Genomic DNA, 21,152 nt, shown 5'->3' with positions numbered 1-21,152 from the left:
TGTGCATGTCTGGCTTGACATACCTTGAGACTTTATCCCTCCCTGCCTTCTCTGAAATGCTGGCTATTTACGTTTCATAACATTGCACTACATGAAATTCTAAAGTCAGCAAGTCACTTCAAAGAAACCAAACCAAAACCAAACAAATCCCAAAGCCTTCTTGCAAACCCAATCTGTTACATGCAACACTTGTTATATCATGACTTCTCACACCAAACAGCACACTATGTCTAATGCCTATGCTGTAGTAATATAAAAATAAGTTATCAACTTCCTTGTTTTCTGCATGCCAATCCACTACACATGCAAAATTCTGAACACAAAACAGAATGTGACTGCTGCAGTATTATGCAAAGTGAGAGAAAACAGTACAGGCAATATTTTGACATTCTGAATCTACATTTCAACAAAAACATTTTGAAAATGTTTTACTTTGTTAATAAGCAGAACTGTGAACTAATCTAGAAAACATTCCATAGGCTGCTCAAAAAAAACACCAACCCTTTAAATTGCCTATAATCTTTATCAGGTGCTGAAGACATTAAAAGGACAGCAAATTTGCTATTTTACTTCACTATCAGATGTTTAAGAAAATGACATACAAAACATGGTGGACAAATAACCCCAGCTTCTAGTCGTTGTCTGTATAGGAACTTCCTGAACTAGAGACTACTCTGTACCACTGCGGTTTATCATTGATGGACCAAATTTTTACAGTATATTTCAACTTTGATGAATTGGTTTTATGCATCAGGTAGTGAATGGTGAATGCCCCAATGTCATACATGTTTTAAAATGTATTTCCATTTACTTTTAGATGATCTACTGTTAAGTGCTTTCTATCTCTTCTGCTATGGAAAGTAACAGACCAGCCTTACTACACATTTCCAGAACACTCACAATTTTACTGACCTTCAAAACAACCCCCCACTTTGTTTGCTTTCTTTTTCCTCTTTCTTTCCCCAGCTGAAGAGCTTTTACCTATTTAGTCGTGGAAGGTCAGAGTAGACAGCCCCTTTTCTCTCCTTGGACTACTTCTACTTTGTGACATTGTCTAAATAAAGGAATGTCCAGTCATAACAATCGGGAGTTCATATCAAGAATATAATATTTCATGATGCTTTAATTTTTAGACAGAAAACAGAAGTTGCTAACAGCTACATTTATCCCTTGTGTTAAGAAAACGGGTCTTGTAATTGTTAATCTCGATAAGATCTTGTAGGCTTGTACATCACAAGTCTTCAAAGAGTGAAAAATGAAGCAATTTTTTCATGTTGTCAGCATTCAAGTCAGGCTGTTATAAAATAGTAATTAACTTTTAAGAACTTCATTTCTTCCTTGAGAAAAATTTAAAAAGAAGCTGCATAGAGTTAACCCTGTTCGGTAACTACATTGGCCTAATTGCCACACTTGCAGCATCCATGTAAATAGAGTGCACAATGTAGTTCTCATCTCCATTTTTGTATATGGCCTAAACAAATGGATGCTTCTTCACTTCAACACAGTAATGATTCCATTTATACTGATCCTCATGCCTTTGATGGTATAAAAATGACAAAAAAAAAAAAGAGTCTTGAATTTCCAGGTTGAGTGCTGAGCATCCAACCAGTGTATCTGCAGAATCACACATAAAACTTGAGACAGCATCGGCACAGAACACAGCAACCTTTCCAGAGTTAGAAAAATTGGTCACTGAAAATACAACAAATACTCATGAGATGGATCAGTAAGCTACTGTAAAACCACATCCTCAAGGCTGTTTTTCAGCAACTAGTAATACCGTATCACATATAGTGGCAGAGATCACATTCTGATGCTGCAAGAAAGAAAAAAGTCTGATTTGGACTATGTAAAAGTTGACAAAAGGTGAAATGGACACAGAGTATCCATAATATCTTTTGCCTTCACCAACATGCTGGAAAAAAGGATTGATTTCTCAAAAGCATAATCCTCATATGTCAAGATGATAAGAGTTACTACTTTAACAGTGTGACATGCTCTGACAAGGAGAAAGTGATCCTGGCAATGATGTGACATGAAAAACATAAGGAAGACTGATGTTTTCAAATTCCATAAAACACTCTGCACTTTAGTTGATTCGAGCATCTACTGTAAACATAAAAATGTCTTTAAATGTTTGTATAAGTGGAGAAGAAAAACAAAGTTATTGGAAAAGTGCAAACCAGATTATGACACTTTGATATTTGCACAGGAAGTTTGCCTTTCTGGGCTTGCCACAAAAGAACCTTCAAAACTCCTAGTTAGTATCATGTATGTAGTTCTAATACTGAGTTATAACACCAGAAAGATCAGAAGAATGAAGTGCTCAAATCAGGAATGCTGACAGAACTTCAGTTCTGTGGTGTTTACAGTTTTGTAAAATAAAAAGGCAAAGGTGTCCAGTTTCCATCAGGTTTCAGTCTAAGTATCTGCCATATTCATAAAACCAATGAAGGCGCAATATTTTAACTTGCATTTTTTTCCCAAATTGTACTACCTAAAACATATTTTTCTCTATTTTGAGGATAGCCTCTGTAAGAGAAATTAAGAAACTAAAGCAAAACAAATTGTGTTTATACGTTAAGTGTCCAACAGGTCTGTGTATAAATTATTAAACAGCTTCCACATGTAATTATGGGTGAGGTTACTTTAGACTTGCACACAAAGTCTGCAGTGCAGATTTGCACAGTTAACAGCTTGCACTACCGTGGGCTTATTTGTGTACAAAATGAACAGTGCTAACTACATGCAACTAACTAGGAGCTGAGCTACTGACATACACCTTTTAAGTATATTTGAACCCTTATATATAGTAAGGTAACTAATTTTGTTTTGCAAAGTAGGAGTGGAAACATTACCTACTTCTTCTTTAAACCAGTATTTCTATACCCTAAACAGTACTTTGATTACTTTACAAGTATTGGATGCCTTCCAGAATAGAAGTGCTAATGAAAATTAGGTGTTCAAGAATCTATTCAACAAGCAAAACACTACAATCCCACAATGAAAAGAGACAACTAATTTTTTTTTTCCCTAGGGAAAAATCAAACTCAAGCAAACAAACCACAAATCAAAAGGACATTAAATGGTTATCACTAAATTAGAACCCATTATGCATAAACACAAAAAGGTAAAGACAGACCAAAAGTTGCAATTGATGCAACTAAGAAACACAAAACTGTTTTTAAAGCATAAGAAAAAATACAAAGTGACATAACTTATTAATAGCTGAGGATATTAAAAATGCCAAGAGGCAAAAAAAGCCATCATATGCAATAAATACTTTACATTAGGAAGTAGTTAAGATGACATATCTTAAAGACAAAAATCAAGTCCTTTTTAATGCTTTAACAGTGGTAGAGAGATTGCCTTTCTCACTGAGAAATTTTGTGATGGCAAGGTCAGATGATTTGTTTCTAATAATTCTAAAAGAGTTGGGATTGAAGCCTCAAGTCTGCACACTTACAATTTTACAACAATACCATATTTCCAATAAATCATGAGTTAATATTTTGAAGATATATTGAAAAAATAACAATGTAGGTCAGGAAGCTTGACACTCAACTAATAGATAGAGAGAAGAAACAGTAAGTGCTGAAATTAATAAATTAACAGATCAAAATAATCCACGCTGACTGCCATCAATGTAAGGTGATAACAACTCATGCACATGAAGACCAAAATGGTGATTTTGCAATTTTACGTTATGGTTTACAGAAGGAAGTCAATGCATATCTATCTACACGGGATGACTGACTAGCATGGTGGTTTCAGAACTGTGTTAGAGCAACAAAAAAAACACATGAAGCAAATTAAAACCCAAGATATCACTAATTTTTATTTATTTTTTTTTTTTTAAAGAGAAAACCTGCATGGACTGTTGCCATATTTAAAAGCACTCAACATTTTCAGTGATTTTAAAGTGACTCTAAACACTTTCTGATAGCATGTTGTAGATGACATAGACATCAACTAAACAGAGTAGCAGTCAGAACAAAACCAGAAAGATCAAAGAAGATAGACTCACTCAAACAAAATAGGTTGTATGAGAAAAATCAAATGCAAGGCATATTGATAGGGATTAAGTAGGGGGCAATACTTTAAACAGCAGATTAATCTGATCCACACATTTTTTGTGCAGAAGAAGAAAATGACCCAGAGAAAGACAAGCATGAAGTAACCATTCAGCAGCAGTGGCTATCCTGTATGAGTAATTCCAGTTCTGATTACACAGATAATCCCCAAAACAGAAGAAACAGTGAGCTGAGTGGCTTTAACAAGACTGCACATGATTCTGGTTTTTGGCCCAATGTTACAGAATAAATATCTGTCTGTGAGAAAAATGTTTTGAGATCACAGACATTAAAATACTAGTAATTGCATAAAGAGATTAAGGAACCCTTTTAAAAAGAAATTTTAGATTTTTATAGATGCTGAAAGCTGTAAGGCTTAGATCTTGCTCATCCTTCTGATGAGAGGGACTGCAATGAAAGGTACCACTTCAAGTTAGCATTACAGGAAGCAAGTAGTCACAGGCACAACTGAAAGGTCTGTAGAAGTTCTAAGCCTTAAATTAATTTTGTATTTTTCAATGTCCTTTAACAAATGGAAATGTATCACCTGGATTCTTGTGGAATTTAGTGACAGATCAGTGCACAAACACTGAATCACCACCAAGAGATCAGCTCATATTACATTTGAATTAATTAAAACATAAATTAGGTTTAGTTTAGAAAACAAGTCTCTGATATAAGGTCCTGAAAAACAGCAGAAAAGGGTGCTTGCAGAATAGTAATGCAGACTGAGTAACTTTTAGTCACAACATTCACATCAACAAGATGATCATCCCAATATGGCTGAGGGAAAACAAACCAGTGTGTTCATACTCAAATGGATGGTATATGGCAGCAGAAAAGATGAATGATACAAATGGTGGTTTAACACTTGAATGCATCTTTAAAAGTATAGGATCATCCTGGATGAGATGCGAGATCCAATGTGCTACAGCAGTTAAAAAATGGCATTTCCTTTGTTATTGGTATGGCTGCCTGAGAGAACCTGAAACACAGGGGAACTGTTAAACTTGAAGTTCCAGGTCTGAAACAGAGAGCCAAAAGGCGAGGCTCAGTCTGGATTTCACTTTTGAGGCATGTAAATTCATCCACCAATAAACTAATGACCTAAGGAAGCAAACCGCTGTAAATGACGTCTTCTTCATCAGATATTCCATTTATATATAAGTGAACAGGAATTATCTGGAGATCCCCATCACTCACATCTGTGGCTGCCAACAGAGAGGCTAAACAAATAGGGCTAAATGAAAAATTCTCCACAGAGTCAACAAGCAGAAGCAACAAAAGAATCAGACATCCCATCAAGTGCTTTGATTTACACTTAACAGAAGCTGTTCACGAGACAAGATTATGATGAAGGCAAACAGATTTCTGGAGTGGAAATTGTACCCGTTGTTGCACTCGGCAATTTCTATCAATTCCCCTTCAAGTCAAGGCAAGACACAAGGTTTTGCCACAACACTGGTTCTAAACTCACAAATACATTATTATGTGGGACTGCCACCTCTGCTGCTGTAAAATATCCAATACGATTAGACTTTTCTTCCAGAAAAACATGAGGAGGAGGAAGGGAAAAAGCAGACATCTAAACATATCCTGAAGTGACCTCTTGACATCAAAATGGTACACTGTCATTGATTCAATCTAAGAAAAAGAGAAATCTAGATGAAGCAGTAATACTATCCTTTATTCAGCAATGTAGAGTGCAATGGCCAGTACCAAATAGCACCCAAGGTGCTACAGTCGCAACTGCTGCAGCTTCAGAACAAACTGACAGTGTCTGAGCTGATGTGTATATATACACACACACACGTACATGAATGAACTGGGAGAGTCTGGAGAACTGCCACTAGATGTAAGCATCTGGAAGTGGTCAGAAGTAAATAAATTTTGACTGTCTTTATGTTATTTTAACTGTTCTACAGTAATCCATGGTATTCAGGCATCAGCATTCTGTTTCACTCCCATCTGCATTTTAACTTCAGAACTTTGATATCCAAGCACATTTATTTTCCTTTTCCATCAACACAGCCTCTCCAGTCCCTTCATCTCAAAGCAAGCCATATTTGCCATCTCCCATTCTGACAGTCTTCCCTTTAGAACTGCATCGTACTTCTGTTACCCTAAATCCATAATTCTTCAGTGGTGGGAGAAAGAAACAAAAGGACAAGGAAAATCATGTCCCTTCTTCTACACACACATCGAAGTGAAGGTTTTCAACATGCAGGCTGTTGTGAACTTCTGTAGGCTTTCAAAATTTGTTCATGCCACACAATCCCTGTCATCTGATTTGAATTCAGAATGAAGGTTTAATACTACAGCCTTCTACCCAAAGTCTGAGGACACCACTTACATAGTGCCAGCTGACTGTCTTAAATTAACTACAAAAGCCTTTGAGGCCACTGTAACTCCAAGACAGGTTGATTCACACAGATCCTTTTGTTTTTTCTTTTGTGAGAAATGTCCTTTCATACGACAGATTGAGTATGGACCTATTGTTATATCATAGGCCAAACATCCTTAGGGAAAGTCACAGAGCTGGGTTCTGCTTATAAACCAGAAAAGATTTACCAGTTTCTATCTACAAACTGTCCTTTGGTTGAAACTGGCAACTTAGAAATGGAAGAGAAGTTACAAAAATAAAATTAAGATTTCACAAGTTCTTTCAAAATTAGGATTAGAAAAAATCATAAATCCTTCAAGAGTTATAAATAATCATAGACCTCATGGTTCTCTGTAAATACTGAAAAGAGTATCTACTGACTAATGGAAGATTTACTGAAAGGGCAAAAAAAGAAGAATGAACAAGAGAGGTTAATAAAAAAATACAACACAGAATGAAGGTCTGCATATTCAGTGTTGCCTTTATTAGACACTGACAACAAGTGTTGTGAGTGACCTCACATTAACATTCAACTTCAATTAGTATACAATTTATCAGTGTTCTACTTCCAACAGAAGTAGCTTTCCTGTGCTTTACTATTTGAAATAACCACAGGCTAACAATGAATATGTGAAACTATTCTTAACCTCATTTAAAAAGTCATAGCTTAAAATGCAACATCAATAGCATGAAATTCAATTACATAAACTTTCATAAAATTCAACCTTTCTCCCCAGAAGACTAAATACCCACAGCAGCAAGCAGAACTGCCTTGTTATATGAAGACATGTTAAAACAAACAACAAACCCAACAAAACCACCAACTCCTACAGTTCCTGCTGTATTTGTGGTTCCCTGGCCTCCTCAGAGAGAAAGGCAATCGCCATATAAGAAGTTTTATATACACTACTTCAGACCACAAGCTTCTTTGCAAGCAGGCAACTACACTAACTTGATTTCATGTCATCATCTTGATCCTAAAATTAAAATTACACTTTTATTCCACATTACAACATACTTACTCTGCCATTACACGTCTGACGTTATTGGCATATAACACTGGATTTTTTCTTTCTTCTTCAGAAGGAATATACACAGGTAGAAACTGCACACAGAGAACTGAATTATACCAAGAATATTTAACATTTTAAACAATCTCTATTATAGCACTATGGTGAAAAATGTATACATTTTGTTGCTACTTACAAAATTATATTAATAAAAGCACTATAAAAAATCCTAAAAATTTAACTCAAATGCTTAAAGATGCATCATACTTTAGAAATCTATATAACAGTGACTCTGCTCATTTCTTACCTGATGGAACCCAAGTAGAGTTTTTTATTCCTTTCATAAGTGGGAACAGGAATTTTTAAATCATTAGAAGTATTAGGATTTTCTTGCACAAACTTTTCTCTTGCATCCTGTATTGTTCAGTTCTTTCCAGGTAACCAAGAAAAGCACTTGCTACATGAACATCGTGCTATAGCTTAATATTTAAGAATTTGGATTCTCAGGACATGAGGCATTATCAATGATGGACAAATCTAATTTACTTATGGTTTGCTACTGTTTTCCCTATATGTACCACTGCAACTGAAAACATATGATTCCTGCCTTCTAGATTTACAAGCAGGTACACCAGCCTGATGTGATGTGATATACGAAAGGACAAAGACTATGAAGCTGACAGAGATGGAAAGATTGGTTCCTCAGCTTCCAAGCCCCATTCTGTTTCTTTGAGCTGCAAAATTACCATAAAGTCATTCACCCAAACACAGGACAAGTTTGAATATGAGGCAGTTTCAGAGGTGTTCTACATGTCTGTGCATAACTGGACAGAAATAGCATGATCATTTCAGCACCACTAACAAAACTAAGAGAAGAACTCTCAGCTGCTGCAGACTGTGATGGATGCATGAACACTGAAGTTGACAAGGCAGCAAAACAAACTGACCTGAGCCAAAACAAACTACATGTGCAGATGATCGTATATCCTTTCTTCTTTGCATTACTTGCACGCCAGTTCCAAGTACAGGATGGATGGATAGATGGGCATGCCAATATTTATAGTCGCCTATTATAAAGTCCACGTAGATGCTTCCTTCTCAATATACATGCTAGATGACACATATGGTATGACAGATTTCACATTATATGCAAAGATGCTCAGACTAACAAATTTCAGATCCTGATTGCTGGCTGTTAAACCTTACTAGTTTCCATGTAATGGAAAACATACTGAAATTTTGTAGTTTATCTGCAAATCTGAGTTATTTGATCCTCAGCAGTAATTCTGGTATCAAGGCTGGTTGGCATTTGCCAGCATCCCTGTGCTGATGGAACAAAGCAGGAATAACAACAAAAAAACCTTGGAGATCAGGGGAAAAAATATGACTTTGAACACAGAACAAATAATTTCTCCTCTATGTTCCTAAATCTGCTGGACTTTCTTACAAAAACAGATTCAACAAGTAGCTTGCGAGTACTCCGTCTCATACTTGCAAGCAGCCTTGCAAACAGCTCTGCTCCTCTGCTCTCTGCCAGCTCCTGCTTTAGGATGGAGTATTTCAGAAAGTCACTAGCATTTATTTATTTATTTATTTTTTAAAGATGACCAAAGATCCTAACTTTTCTTTATACAAGACCTATACGAGCTACAGAAACTCAGCATCTGCTAGCAGCTACTGCCTCAAAAAATCAAGAGAGCTCAGCAGTGCTCACTTCTGTGTGAAAGGACCCATTTTACTTGCCTAGTGTGGAAAACCATGCTCCTGTTTTGGTTTTTATATTATATCTATGTAGAGTAAAAATCCTGCCACTCAGCTGGTTTGTCTTATCCCTGCGTGAAGCAGCTGTTTCCTGGCCCTTCTGCCAGAGCCAGGCCACTATTTAGGAATTTATTTTTTTTTAAATATGTACTATTAACAGCTGAAAACATGTAACTAAAGTGGTAACAGAAAACAAAAAGTTTCTACAACAGATACAACTGTTCAGTGGCTGTTATTTTGTGCATTCATTATTTCTGAGAAGAATTTATAACAAATAAATAAACACATAGTATAGCAATAATAAATACTGTGATTAGCATGTTACTATTGTAACATAACACATGTGTATGTAAATATGTAGTTCTTCCTACTAATTTACCCTGTCATCAGTTTCAGAGATAAATAGCTTCTTCATTATTAAAATACGCAAGCAAAAGAACTGCAGAACATCTGTAAAATATCCTATGTAACACCTTTATTATACGGTCCTTCTCCACAAAAATGCAATTACTCTTTGTAAAATGTATAAGGACAGCAATTTAAAAGGAAAGGTTTTAATTGTTTTTGCATGTTCACTGCAATAGTCTTCAGCCTTATGATCACACACTGTTTTCCTCAAAACAAAGTTAAGAATATAAAGAGATTTTCTTTGTGTTTCCTGATTTCACATTCTGAACAGTGCAGCCTAATAAAAAAATTACCCGGATACATTAAACAAACTCTCTGGCTTATAAGAAATCACCTACAGTGATTTTTCTCTAGATGATAGTCCTTATTTTGTACATCAGCATTCATACACTTGGATATCTAACATACACAGCTGATATAATAGCTGGAATAGCAATCAGGCCACTAAAAGACAAGAAATTCGTTCACAAAAGACTCTTTAAACACAGTCAGAAGTCAATCCGCTCAATTTAAATGAATAAGAAAGTAAAGTCTTAAGCCAAGTGGAAAAATGTATTTTGTTATTCCATTTTTAGGCTACATTTTCAGATACATAAGCCGTTTGTGTAAGATATTAGGAGTTTAACCTGTTTCTACATACTGTGTTAACACAGGAAGTCTGAATACAAACTTTTATTGCAGAAGTAAGCACAATATTATGTATTCTGATATTGCTCAGAATACTCTGGGTTTTGTTTACTGACCTCAATTTCCACAGAATTGTGAAGCTGACACAAAGTAAGCCATAGGATTTCTAACCTAAAAAAAGGATGGAGGAAAAAAAGCTTACATGTAGTGAAACAGTAGTACATAATGCTTCAAAGCCTACAATTACCATTACAACTTGTAAGATAGTATTCAGATAAAAAAATAACAGAAAAGGTCTTGGAGAGTACTTCTATGCCTTACATTCTGTAAGGAGAAACAAAAGCAATTTACACTGATGTATCTGACTATCTTAAAAGATACCCAAGAGCAGTAAGATAAACAGTAATATGATATAGAGGTACTAATATATACAGTAAGATATGATATATGCACAGGGTGTAAAGAAAGAGTAAGTCTGTTTCAGGAAAATGCTGTATTCAGCACAGAGTTGGCAAGATTAATCATAACCACTAAGATTTTATCATTACCTTGGTTTGGAAACAAAGTTCATTATACTTCAGAGGTCTGTTAATGAAATGCAGTACATGTGTTTTACTAGCCTAAGACACAAGATACTGGAATCAACTTGACCTTAGAAAGCACTATGATTCAAATCCAGGAAAGGATTTAGTACATCTAAATTAGGGTGCAGTGTCAGTAGCCACATTTTATACAGTATCTAGGGAGTTACAGCAGTCAGCCATTGTGAGGGGAGGGCTGGTCAAAATCCTCTTAGGTAGACAAAGTGCAGTTCCTAGAAGGAACATCCTACTCATTTTACTATATACTCATTCAGGGCTGCAACAGGTTTTGGCCATCCTTCTTTCCTACTGAACTTCTAACACATTAAAGCAAACAAAAGGAGCAAGAACAATAGTAGGACTTGTGATCTGAAGTTTACATCACTGACAGGAAACATGAGAAGTCTGGTTTCCAGGTTTCTGTCCAAGAGCATTAAAAACTCCAGTAAGTTACAAGTAAGCTTTTCTCTCTGCCAACTCTCTCTAATCCTCAAAGATCAAACCTTAAATTACTAATATAAATTTAAAAAACTGATAGAACCTGTATCTAACTCAAGTCCCATGCAGAAAAAACTTAAGTTATATGCTATAGTCAATCTTTGTTTTCAAGGTAAAGTCAGTTCATCTGTTCTGAATACTGTCAAACTAGTAAAAACATTACTTTCTGTAAGTGAAAGAAAGTGTATAGTTTCCGTGTGACAAGTTTTCAATCCATTTTATAGGCTACATCAACATTGAACAAACAGAATACTCCTGGATACAGCAACATTTCCAAATAAGGTTTTGACTAACACTATGACAGAAGAGGAGAGATATTTCCTGTGAAAGTGAAGATTATACCAGCCTTAACAGTATTTTCTGCTAAAACATCAGAAATACATTTGAGGTCACTCAAGAGAATTAATCCTAATTAAGCAAAGCTGTAATTTAAACTGACCCAGTGAATTTGCATAACATCAGATGCTGCCTCAGATTCTGATTCAGCTTTAATTTAATTTAACTTTATTAGCAGAGGTCAGCACTTCTGAATAAAAGTGTTTTGTACACATTAAAGTGCTGTAAGGCAACACACCTACAAGTTTCTTCTCTCCTTTTCCTCCTTCTGTGTGTTCTTGACTCCTCAGGTAGGACACTAAGTGGAAATAAGCTAGTCACCTTTCTCCCCTCTGGCTGAGTTAATTTGCTAGATTAACTGCAGTGCAAATGCAAGGGAAGAGCTAGGAGCTCACAAAGAGAAAACAGAAATCCCTGCATAGAGTAAATGCTACAGTATCTACCTGCTTACTTCAGACACTATCATGGATTCATCTACTTCCAACATGATTATTTAATTGAAAACTGAACATTTAAAAGTGGTCAATCATTTCCTCAAGTCTCCAAATCTAGAGATGTCCTTAATAAGGCCTGGTTCTCAGTCCATTTGAAGATGCAAAAATAATTGACAAATCTCAAAGTTACTTCAATCTTGACTAATCTCAATGGTTTATTCATTACTACTAAAGGATCTCAGGTGGCACATTTGAAACAGTAATTCCAAAGGAGGAGGCTAACAGCAAGCCATTAAACCATAGAATCCAACTCCCCTTCACATAGCATTAAACATTTATTATTTTGATCTTCATCTAAACATTTTAGAATGTCTACTCTAACCTCAATATAAAAATAATGTCTAAAAATATTTTTAAACAAGCAAGAACTGCTTCATTTAGTATTTTACATTACATGAATTTGCTAAGGAACCTCTAGAATAGCATTTTGTTAAAAAACAAAAGAAATATCTAAGTTACATTCATGCAAGATAACAGAAACAGTATCTCCAAATTCCCTAAGTGTGTTGACTGTGTCAATGGCACTAGACCAATTTCAAACAATAGCCATAAATATGCAGCTATACAAATATATCTATTATACAGAAAAAATCCACCAAATTTATTTGCAGGCAATAAAATACATTAAGCAGAAGCAAGTTGTTTTATTTCAGGTACTTGGCTAAAAAAAAATTAAAATATTTGAAATAAAAACTTAAAATCCATTCTGCAAACAACCAAAATCATAGCAGCAGAAGTACGCTGTTTATATCTGGATTCCTCTAATTCAATATTATCATAATTAGGGAATAAGATACAAATTAATCCCAAAGAATAATCTAATAACCACCAATTACTATTTGACCATACACAATCATAGCCTTGTAAATAAAGACTAATGAAGGAAATCATTCATGATACAAGCAATAAAACATAAACCACTTACGCTCCTGGTCCTTGCCATGTCCATGTGATTGTATCCTAAGAAAAGAAGCATGACAGTTGCAATTAGTTGTTGTACTTAAAACACACGTTACATTATAGATAGTATAACTGATGATATGACTAAAACATTTTCATCGGAACCTCAACACCCTCTTTGCAAAAGTTCCTAGCCCTAGTAGGCATCAACCTATCTTTTATGTAGCTAGGAAATACCCAGTAAGCCAGCTCTTAAACACAGAATATCTACATTCATAAAATGTTTAATGATCCAGGGATTATTCAAAAGCTGTTAACCTTAGAAAAGAAAATGATTTCCTGTAAGCTTATGTTCCTTGATATGCATAGTCCATGTGTATTTTCCTAACCCACCCTGCTCGACAGGGTGTCCCCCAAGTGTCCCTACACTTTACGTGAACCTCTCAGCAATAGATACAAACACTCTAACACTTCTGCAGTGCTCTGGACCTGTGGAGACAACTGAAAGGAAGTCTGCTCAACTGAAAAGAAGCAGTAGGACAAGTAAAACCTTACGTCTGTATTTTTCAAGTTGCCTTTACTCACAGCATACATCCACCTGCCTGATCCAAGAATCAGAAGTTACATTATAAGACATCTAAATCCAGCGATTAACTCTTGAGAAAGACCAGCAGCACTTTTAGATGGCTGTGATAAACAGTGTGTAAAACACAGAGAGGACAAATAGCAGTGAAAGACGTGAACAAGATGCAAACAGCAAAAAAAGAACAGAGATCTGGAAAGGAGTATATAATAGGTGACAAGAAGAAATATGACAATAAGGGTAATCACATTTTTAACTGTAAGACTAAGAAACAGCATAGGAAAAAACTGCAATACTTGGACATGAGACTTAAGTGTAGAAGTAAGAATCTAAAACCTGAAAATTAGTTCCAAGCTACTGTTCTGACCAACTGGGAAAAAAATGTACAAGTCATGAATGGAAAGACAAGAGGACTCAGTAAATTCAGCTTTCTAAAAGACCAGATCAGAAAGATGTTTCTGTCCACCTACTGAAAGTGTTCCGTTTCAGTTCTATGCTACTATCCAAAAACATTTTAGAGTTTAGATGTACATGTGTGCTATGATCTAGAAAAATCAGTCAAACTCATGTTTTAATTACCTTTTAGGGCAAAAATGAAAGCAAGCAACACATCCATAAAAGGCAAAAAATTTTATTAATGTGATAGATCAACAGCTTGGAGTAAGGGCAATATATCATGAAGAACTACTAAAAAATTAAATCCTGACTTCAACAATTATTTTAAATCAAACAAAATATGATAAAGAATGATTCTGTCTTTAGCTATCAACATATATGATTTGTTTAATATGTGCATGAAAATAGACTTCTCCATGTAGTGATCTTGAAGAACTTCAATGTTTATAGCTTCACTGTTAAACTGTTTCTGGCAGTTTTGATGTCTCTGATAATACTGCAAGTAAACATGTTTTGTGGTTTGCTTTTTCCACATGGAACTTTCATTTACAAACCCTGATCACTGCAATGTAGACAGCTGATAATTTCTCTAATTGGAGACTAAATCTGCCACATAGAACCACACCACAGCACTACATATAACTAACTCAGCTCTCTAAATTGCAACAATGCAGAAGAAGACAAAAAAAGTGAGCTCTATAAAGGTACCTTGCTTGGGCAATGGATCAGTGAACAGTGAATAGGTATTTTCAGAACCCAGCCATTGTGCTGGCTTGTTGGCACGACAAACTTAAGTGAGCCATGTATCTATGAATAATCCTGCCAGAAATTCCCAATGCGAATGTCATAGCAGACATGCATGCTTTTTCTCATTAAGAACATCAGGACGCAGTAGGGATGACGGCTACAAATGCTACGTAGTGGAAAACAGGACTGTGGTCTGCAAGACACAGATCTATTTTGTAGGAGACTCCTGCCAGCATATCCAATATTTTTATGATAAACACAGCAAACAGAAGATGGGAATTTTACATATCTAGTTTAGATACCTTTCACATTTATCACAGCTACCAGCTTATGCTTATGGACAGCATTCACTTTGACAGCACTGAGTACTTTGAAACTTTTGTATCTGGATAATGAATCCTTTGAATTGTGTGGAAGTACATCTTCCATAAGATTTGTATTTGAAACAAGAAGATATTGAGAATCGTGCCAAGCTTCAAACAGCAGATTTGATGTGTTTTTACACGCTCAGCCAAACCTGATACACCAGAGCTGTGCAAGGGATGCTGCCAAACCTCTTATCAAATAGCAGTTACCTGTGAAAGACACTTGGACATAAAAATACATTTAAAATGACTCTGATATTTAAACAAGTACATAGCTCAAGTCCCAGACTGTTCTCATCCATACTGTGGAACTCAGAGCTCTGAAGGTAGAACAGAGGAAGCAATTCAAGCTGAAAGCAGTGGGGTGGCTGCACACAATGTATATCTGGAATTCACTGGCTAAGCAAAGATCTTAATAAGAAATTCATTTCTAAAGTTATAAACACAGCAGTCAAACAAGACAACAAACTGGAAGCCAGAGAATTAAAGTTTGCTAGAAATACTGTCTTAATGTATGAAAAATTATGTTCTCTCCCTGCTGTGTCATTCTTACTTGTTACCTCTTAACTGCATCCTAACCAAAATAAATCTCACCTTCATGTATCACATCATACTCCACCTTCCTTTCCTAATTCTAGCTTTGCTGCAACTCTTCTGCAACCCCCAAGCTAATCTAAAAATCAAATAGTAATAGCAATTATCCTGTCCCTCATTAATGCTTATAGTGGAATTAGACCTTAGGAGGTTAAATGACTCAGAGTAAGGCAATGACAACTAAGTTTTTTACAGCAATTAAAACTGGTAGGAAGATGTAAAGTTCCATACATAGATTCAGGTGGAATCCATGTTATTATATTCATAGCATCAACTCTGATGGATATCTATACAAATGTTTACAGTTTCTTTTATGACATTTTGCAGTAATATAAAAAAGGTAAATTTTCATTAAAGTTTATATTGATTTACTTCACCATAAAAAGCTCACAATTTCTGTTAACAGGGTATTAGGAACTTTTAATATTAGTTTACAAACATTGTATATTATGTACTATAAGCAATAAGGACATTTCAGAATTAAAATAGATTTTAAGATACTTGAAAATTAACATTTCATAGCTTTATATTGTTATAAGTTTAATATTAATCAAAAGTAAAAAGGCATACTAAATATGACATAAGGCATGTGCATATTTTCAATTTAAACTGGCAGTGCCATAAAGGTTTAAGAATATTTTTAGAAAAGATTCTTTCTTCCTGAAAACAAAATAATTATGTAATGAAAAGTCCCAGACAACCTACTTAATACCAGGCTGCTTGTCACAGCAGCAGCAAAGATAATTTTTGGGTTTGTTACTGCAAACTAGCTGCCTGCCATCGAACCTTGTCTCAGTCAAGAGCAAATAGTGGTCTATGTATATTAATTTTGCTTACGTTCTTTTCTTTTTAAATAAAGCATATAATTTATATCAACCCATAAATTTACAGAAAGAACAATGGATGGAAACACTTCAAAACATAAGCACTGATGTATCAAGAGGAAAGGGAAATCCTTTCTTAGATCAAGGGGTTATTAGTGGGCTAGTCAAAGAGATTATATGAGATCTTCTGATGTGACATGCATCAGCAAAGATGCAAGGTAGTCCTTATTTAGCTTCTGACGCTCCTCCCACCCTCCCCTAAATAACTTCTATTTTAGAAGGGGACAGACTGGACCTGAAAGTAGCCCCAGAGGGCTTAAAAAGAAACCTCAAGTATAAAAGTTAGCAAAGTTGACTAACTAACTGAGAAATGCAGACAGACAGGATTCTGGCTGCAGCAGGACACGAAAGTATCTACATCAGGTAAACTAAGTAGTAGTAGTAGTAATAATAATAATAACAACAATAACAACAACAACAACAACCACCACCACCACCACCACCCTGTTCTCTGGTTTCCCATAGACTTCAAGTAGATGAAGTGAGCTTTGTCTTCATTTGTCTGCCTATATCTTTACAAGCATTTGTAAAAAAAAAATTAATTTAGATATTATGAATAGACACTATCATTTGCATTTTACCTGAAGCCGATTTCTAGTAGTAATAGTAAATAGCTAGTGTTTAGCATTTCTTAGCTAAGTGCACAGTGAAGGTAAAACATGGACAAGACACCTTATCAAGGTGCTAAGGTCCTCAATAGGTTATTATATCATCATTTAGCTAGTTGCGTTAATTTGTGACTAACACGCCCACAGGCAGGAGGTGCAGAAGCATCTTCCAGCAATAAATGATATAAGAAAACTCTAGCCCACACAGCAGTAACAGTGAACACATGGGAACACAGATCTTAGACATAAATTGACATTTGTCTTGTCAGTTGTACAATACTTCTTATAACAACCTGAATAACTTTCAGAGCACTGTTTCAAAGGAGTAACCTAATAAAAGCAGAAAGATTTAAACTGTCTCAGTTAACACTATACTGGTAGAGGCCTAAGGAATACATACTGAGTCAATAAGCATTTATTAATGCTTTTCAAACTTCTAAGGCTAATTATCTAATCTAAAACATTCCAGAAGTGCCAACTTATTTATAGGAAAATGCCCCAAATTTACTGCAAGGTGAGCTTACCAGTTTGTTTGGGTAACGTAAAACCACTGGCTGTACAGGAACTCCAGGAATAAATGCACCTAGAAGGCACGTAAGACACATCATTGCTTTATAACACATTTGAGTACAGAAGAAATTTATTGCAGTAAAGAAAAAAAAACTATACAATTATTGGGCTGATATGTATAGGAATTACTTGATAGTAAAAAAATAAGATCCAAAAGTACCCTCAAAAGTAATCTAAAAAGCAAGCACTGAAGAATGACAATGTATACCCACCTTCTCAGAAAATAAATAATTGAGAATGCAAGCAAGCATTCTCTAAATTATCCTCTACCATTTACACATATTGTCATGTACACAAGTCAGAGCCCAGTACCAAATTCAGCTTGATAAATGATCAAAAAAATATGAGCACATTCAAGATAGTTCAGTCAATATATTCCCTGTGGTCAACAGTATTTTTTGGTGAAGAACTTTCTTATGCAAAAGAAGCTTTCTATTTTTAGCTGAGCAACACTGATTTATAGGAAAATTATAGTCTCTGAAGTAACAGAATAAATTTAATTTCTCCTACCTTAATTCTCCACACAAGAGCTTATTTACTTATTCCGTAGCTATAGAAAATCTAATAGTTAGAAAGTCTCGAACTAGAGCTATTGTACAGAATTATTGTTTCATTTCATATGAAAACTATAGTTCTGATAAATAAGCAGCACAAGATCTACAAATGTCATTTGCTGATAGTTTTCTTGGTTTCTAGCACAAAGATTGGGTACACATAACTTTATTGCTCAATATTTCTCTAAATATCTTTATCTCATGAAAACATGTAATAGAGTCTTCACTCAAACTATGTTTATATAGCACTTTGCTAAGTTCTGCTTAATTTCTGCCTTTCAATTAAAATTAAGAACTGAACAATTGAAGTACACTGTATTCTTAGCATTACATTTGCCTTACAGAATAATTGCATAGATATAAAAGAAGTAATTGTTAATTGAGTATAAACAACTTTAAAGGAAGGATGTCTGAATGAGATCTTGAAGAGATTTGGTTCTTGGCACAGTGGTACTTCCTACTGAGCCTCCAAAAGCAACAGCCTAAGCAACTTTTGAAAGAATCTGAAGATGACAAATATCTGAGTTGTAGATGACACCACCATCATTTAAATAAAACTAACCTAGCTTGCTCTGTATGACTAGCTTGCACGAACACAAAACCAAAAACTTGTGTAGTAAGAGCAAGAAGTGTAGGCCACATGAATAGAATAGGGAAAATCATCCTGAAAGCAGGAATAGACATGAAGTAATTTGATATGTGAGGAATTTAGAGGCAAAGGATATCTCAGAGGCTGGATGGATACAGAAGCAGGTTCCAGTAGAAAAAGTGAGACAGTCAAGAGGCAGACAGCAGCATGTATTGGACCAGAGGAGAGGAAGAGAGAGTGAGAATTTGAGGCTGAAAGTATATGGTGCCTGGAATGTCTATGGCACAGAAGGAGGGCAGGAAATCAGAGCTTAATGAAGGTCTCAGGATGGTTTTCAAGGCACGGCCAGGATTCAAGTGGAGAGAGAGGGAGAGTAAAGAGTGAAAGAAATGCATGTTCTCTTAACCACCACTCATCCATCTAAAAAGGTAAGAGCTGAAAAGTGGGGTAAAAAAAAGCTTTTTGAACGTTTGCTCAGGAGACAATACTGAGATTACTTCAGCCAAATGAATCCATGCAAGGAATCACAATGCTGACTCACTGCATGATATTCCAACAGCAATATGTAAATTGGAAGCCACACAAAATATAAGACACACAGAAAGATCAGAATACAAAGAGCTATGTAGAAACCTAGGAAGAGTCAAAAATCCACATTCACAACTGCCTTGCTCAATGCAGTCTCCTCATTCACTATCTCTCTACCTGCATCATAAAGGCAAGTTTACATTAAACATTGGTGGTTCACTGCAGTATTGGCATCTCTCCCTATCATAACTGCATTTCACAGCTGCAACAACATTCAGCATTATACCCTCTACTAATTTGATAAGCTGAAAGTGTGATACTAACTGAAGAGCTTAAAATGTGGATGTTAAAAAAAAAAACAAAACAAAACAAAACACCAAACCAAACCAAAAAACAACATTGTAAAAATGACAGCACCTGTACAGGCAAGTTTCTAGTGTCGTCTTCACCAGAAAGTAACTTAACAGAAGAGTGTGAGAGGAGTTAACCACATACAACACAGCAACAAATGTTGCAGCAGCCTGAAATAGATACATGCTGATACCTTAAGCTTTATAGTGTATCTAAATGCTGTATGACAGACCTAAAATAGGAAATGGAGGAGGCAAGAAAAGAGAGAAAGCGAGACAACCACGAATAAAAACCCAGTAAGAAACAGTAGTCCTCCAGCTCATACACATCTCAGAAGTCAAGAAAAAAAAATCTGAATTATCTAAAATATTTTGCTGAACAGTAGAACTGCAATCCTTTTGTAGCATTAGAAAATTTCTATTCCAATTCCACTCTACTGGAAGATTTTTAACTCAATTTCTGCAATGGCAAGCAGATTACAATGCAAATGGTATTTCAGAAAATGAAGATACAAGAACATTCTGCAGAGAACAGAGAAATGAGCATTATACCTACCAGGTTTGAATGTAATTAGACAGGATCGGTTTGTGCAAGTGCCTTCTGGGAATATCATTATCTTGAAGTAAAAAAAAAAGTTGACTTTTAAGAAATATTTCAATGTGGATTTATTTATAAACACATCTTTTCAAAGCTAACATTAACTGATTACAGTAAAAAGTTTTAATGAAAAAACAGTTGAGTTTAGTGCTCAATAAAGAAGTCACATAAAGTTCTGGCTTAATAGTAAAAATATTTCTCTTTATCTGTGAATTTGCCTCTTTCTTGACATCCAATAATTCTATTCAATTGAAACACTGACAGCAACCAGAAATACCTGTGAGTACAAGAGAATTTTCACAGAAGTTTTTGGTGCTGGTAAAAATATAATATTCTGCTTTGCACCAAAACAAAAAAACTCCTGCTTCCAAGCTACCTGCTTATAAGCTAAGAAAAGAAAGACTTATTTCCTTTTTGCATTTATTACCTGGCATGTGCACCGATGTCAGGATGACAGAGGCTGAAAATATCTAAACAGAATTCTAACAAGGCAAAAAATGCTCAAGCTGAACCGAATTCAGAGGAAGAAGTTAAATTAAAAAAAAGGTTTTGGACAGCAATAAAGCTAAGAACATCTGAAATTTTGCTGAGCTACAGAACAAGATATTTAAAGGGAATAAATACATATCATAATGGGACAAAGCAATGGACTAGAAGTAACATTGCTAGTTTTATTGCCTGCTCTGGTACTAGCTTGCTAGATATTCTAGAAATC

The 21,152-nt window shown here is 35.3% G+C and overlaps 1 protein-coding gene across 1 annotated transcript in view; it reads right to left on the bottom strand.

The window, feature by feature from the left end:
* LPCAT1 (lysophosphatidylcholine acyltransferase 1) overlaps positions 1-21,152 on the bottom strand; it is a 54,485-nt gene that overhangs the window by 20,404 nt on the left and 12,929 nt on the right. The window contains exons 4-8 of the mRNA XM_010190682.1: positions 20,396-20,456; positions 17,773-17,831; positions 13,097-13,131; positions 10,379-10,433; positions 7,479-7,561 (exon numbers count right to left, since the gene is read on the bottom strand). Of these exons, the coding sequence (XP_010188984.1) occupies positions 7,479-7,561; positions 10,379-10,433; positions 13,097-13,131; positions 17,773-17,831; positions 20,396-20,456 (293 nt within the window). The remainder of the gene's footprint in view (positions 1-7,478; positions 7,562-10,378; positions 10,434-13,096; positions 13,132-17,772; positions 17,832-20,395; positions 20,457-21,152) is intronic.

This window comes from Mesitornis unicolor, unplaced genomic scaffold, assembly GCF_000695765.1.
Source record: "Mesitornis unicolor isolate BGI_N332 unplaced genomic scaffold, ASM69576v1 scaffold26510, whole genome shotgun sequence".
Lineage (NCBI taxonomy): Eukaryota > Metazoa > Chordata > Aves > Mesitornithiformes > Mesitornithidae > Mesitornis > Mesitornis unicolor.
The sequence above is the reverse complement of the archived record's forward strand: the minus strand, read 5'-3'. Positions and strand labels throughout refer to the sequence as shown.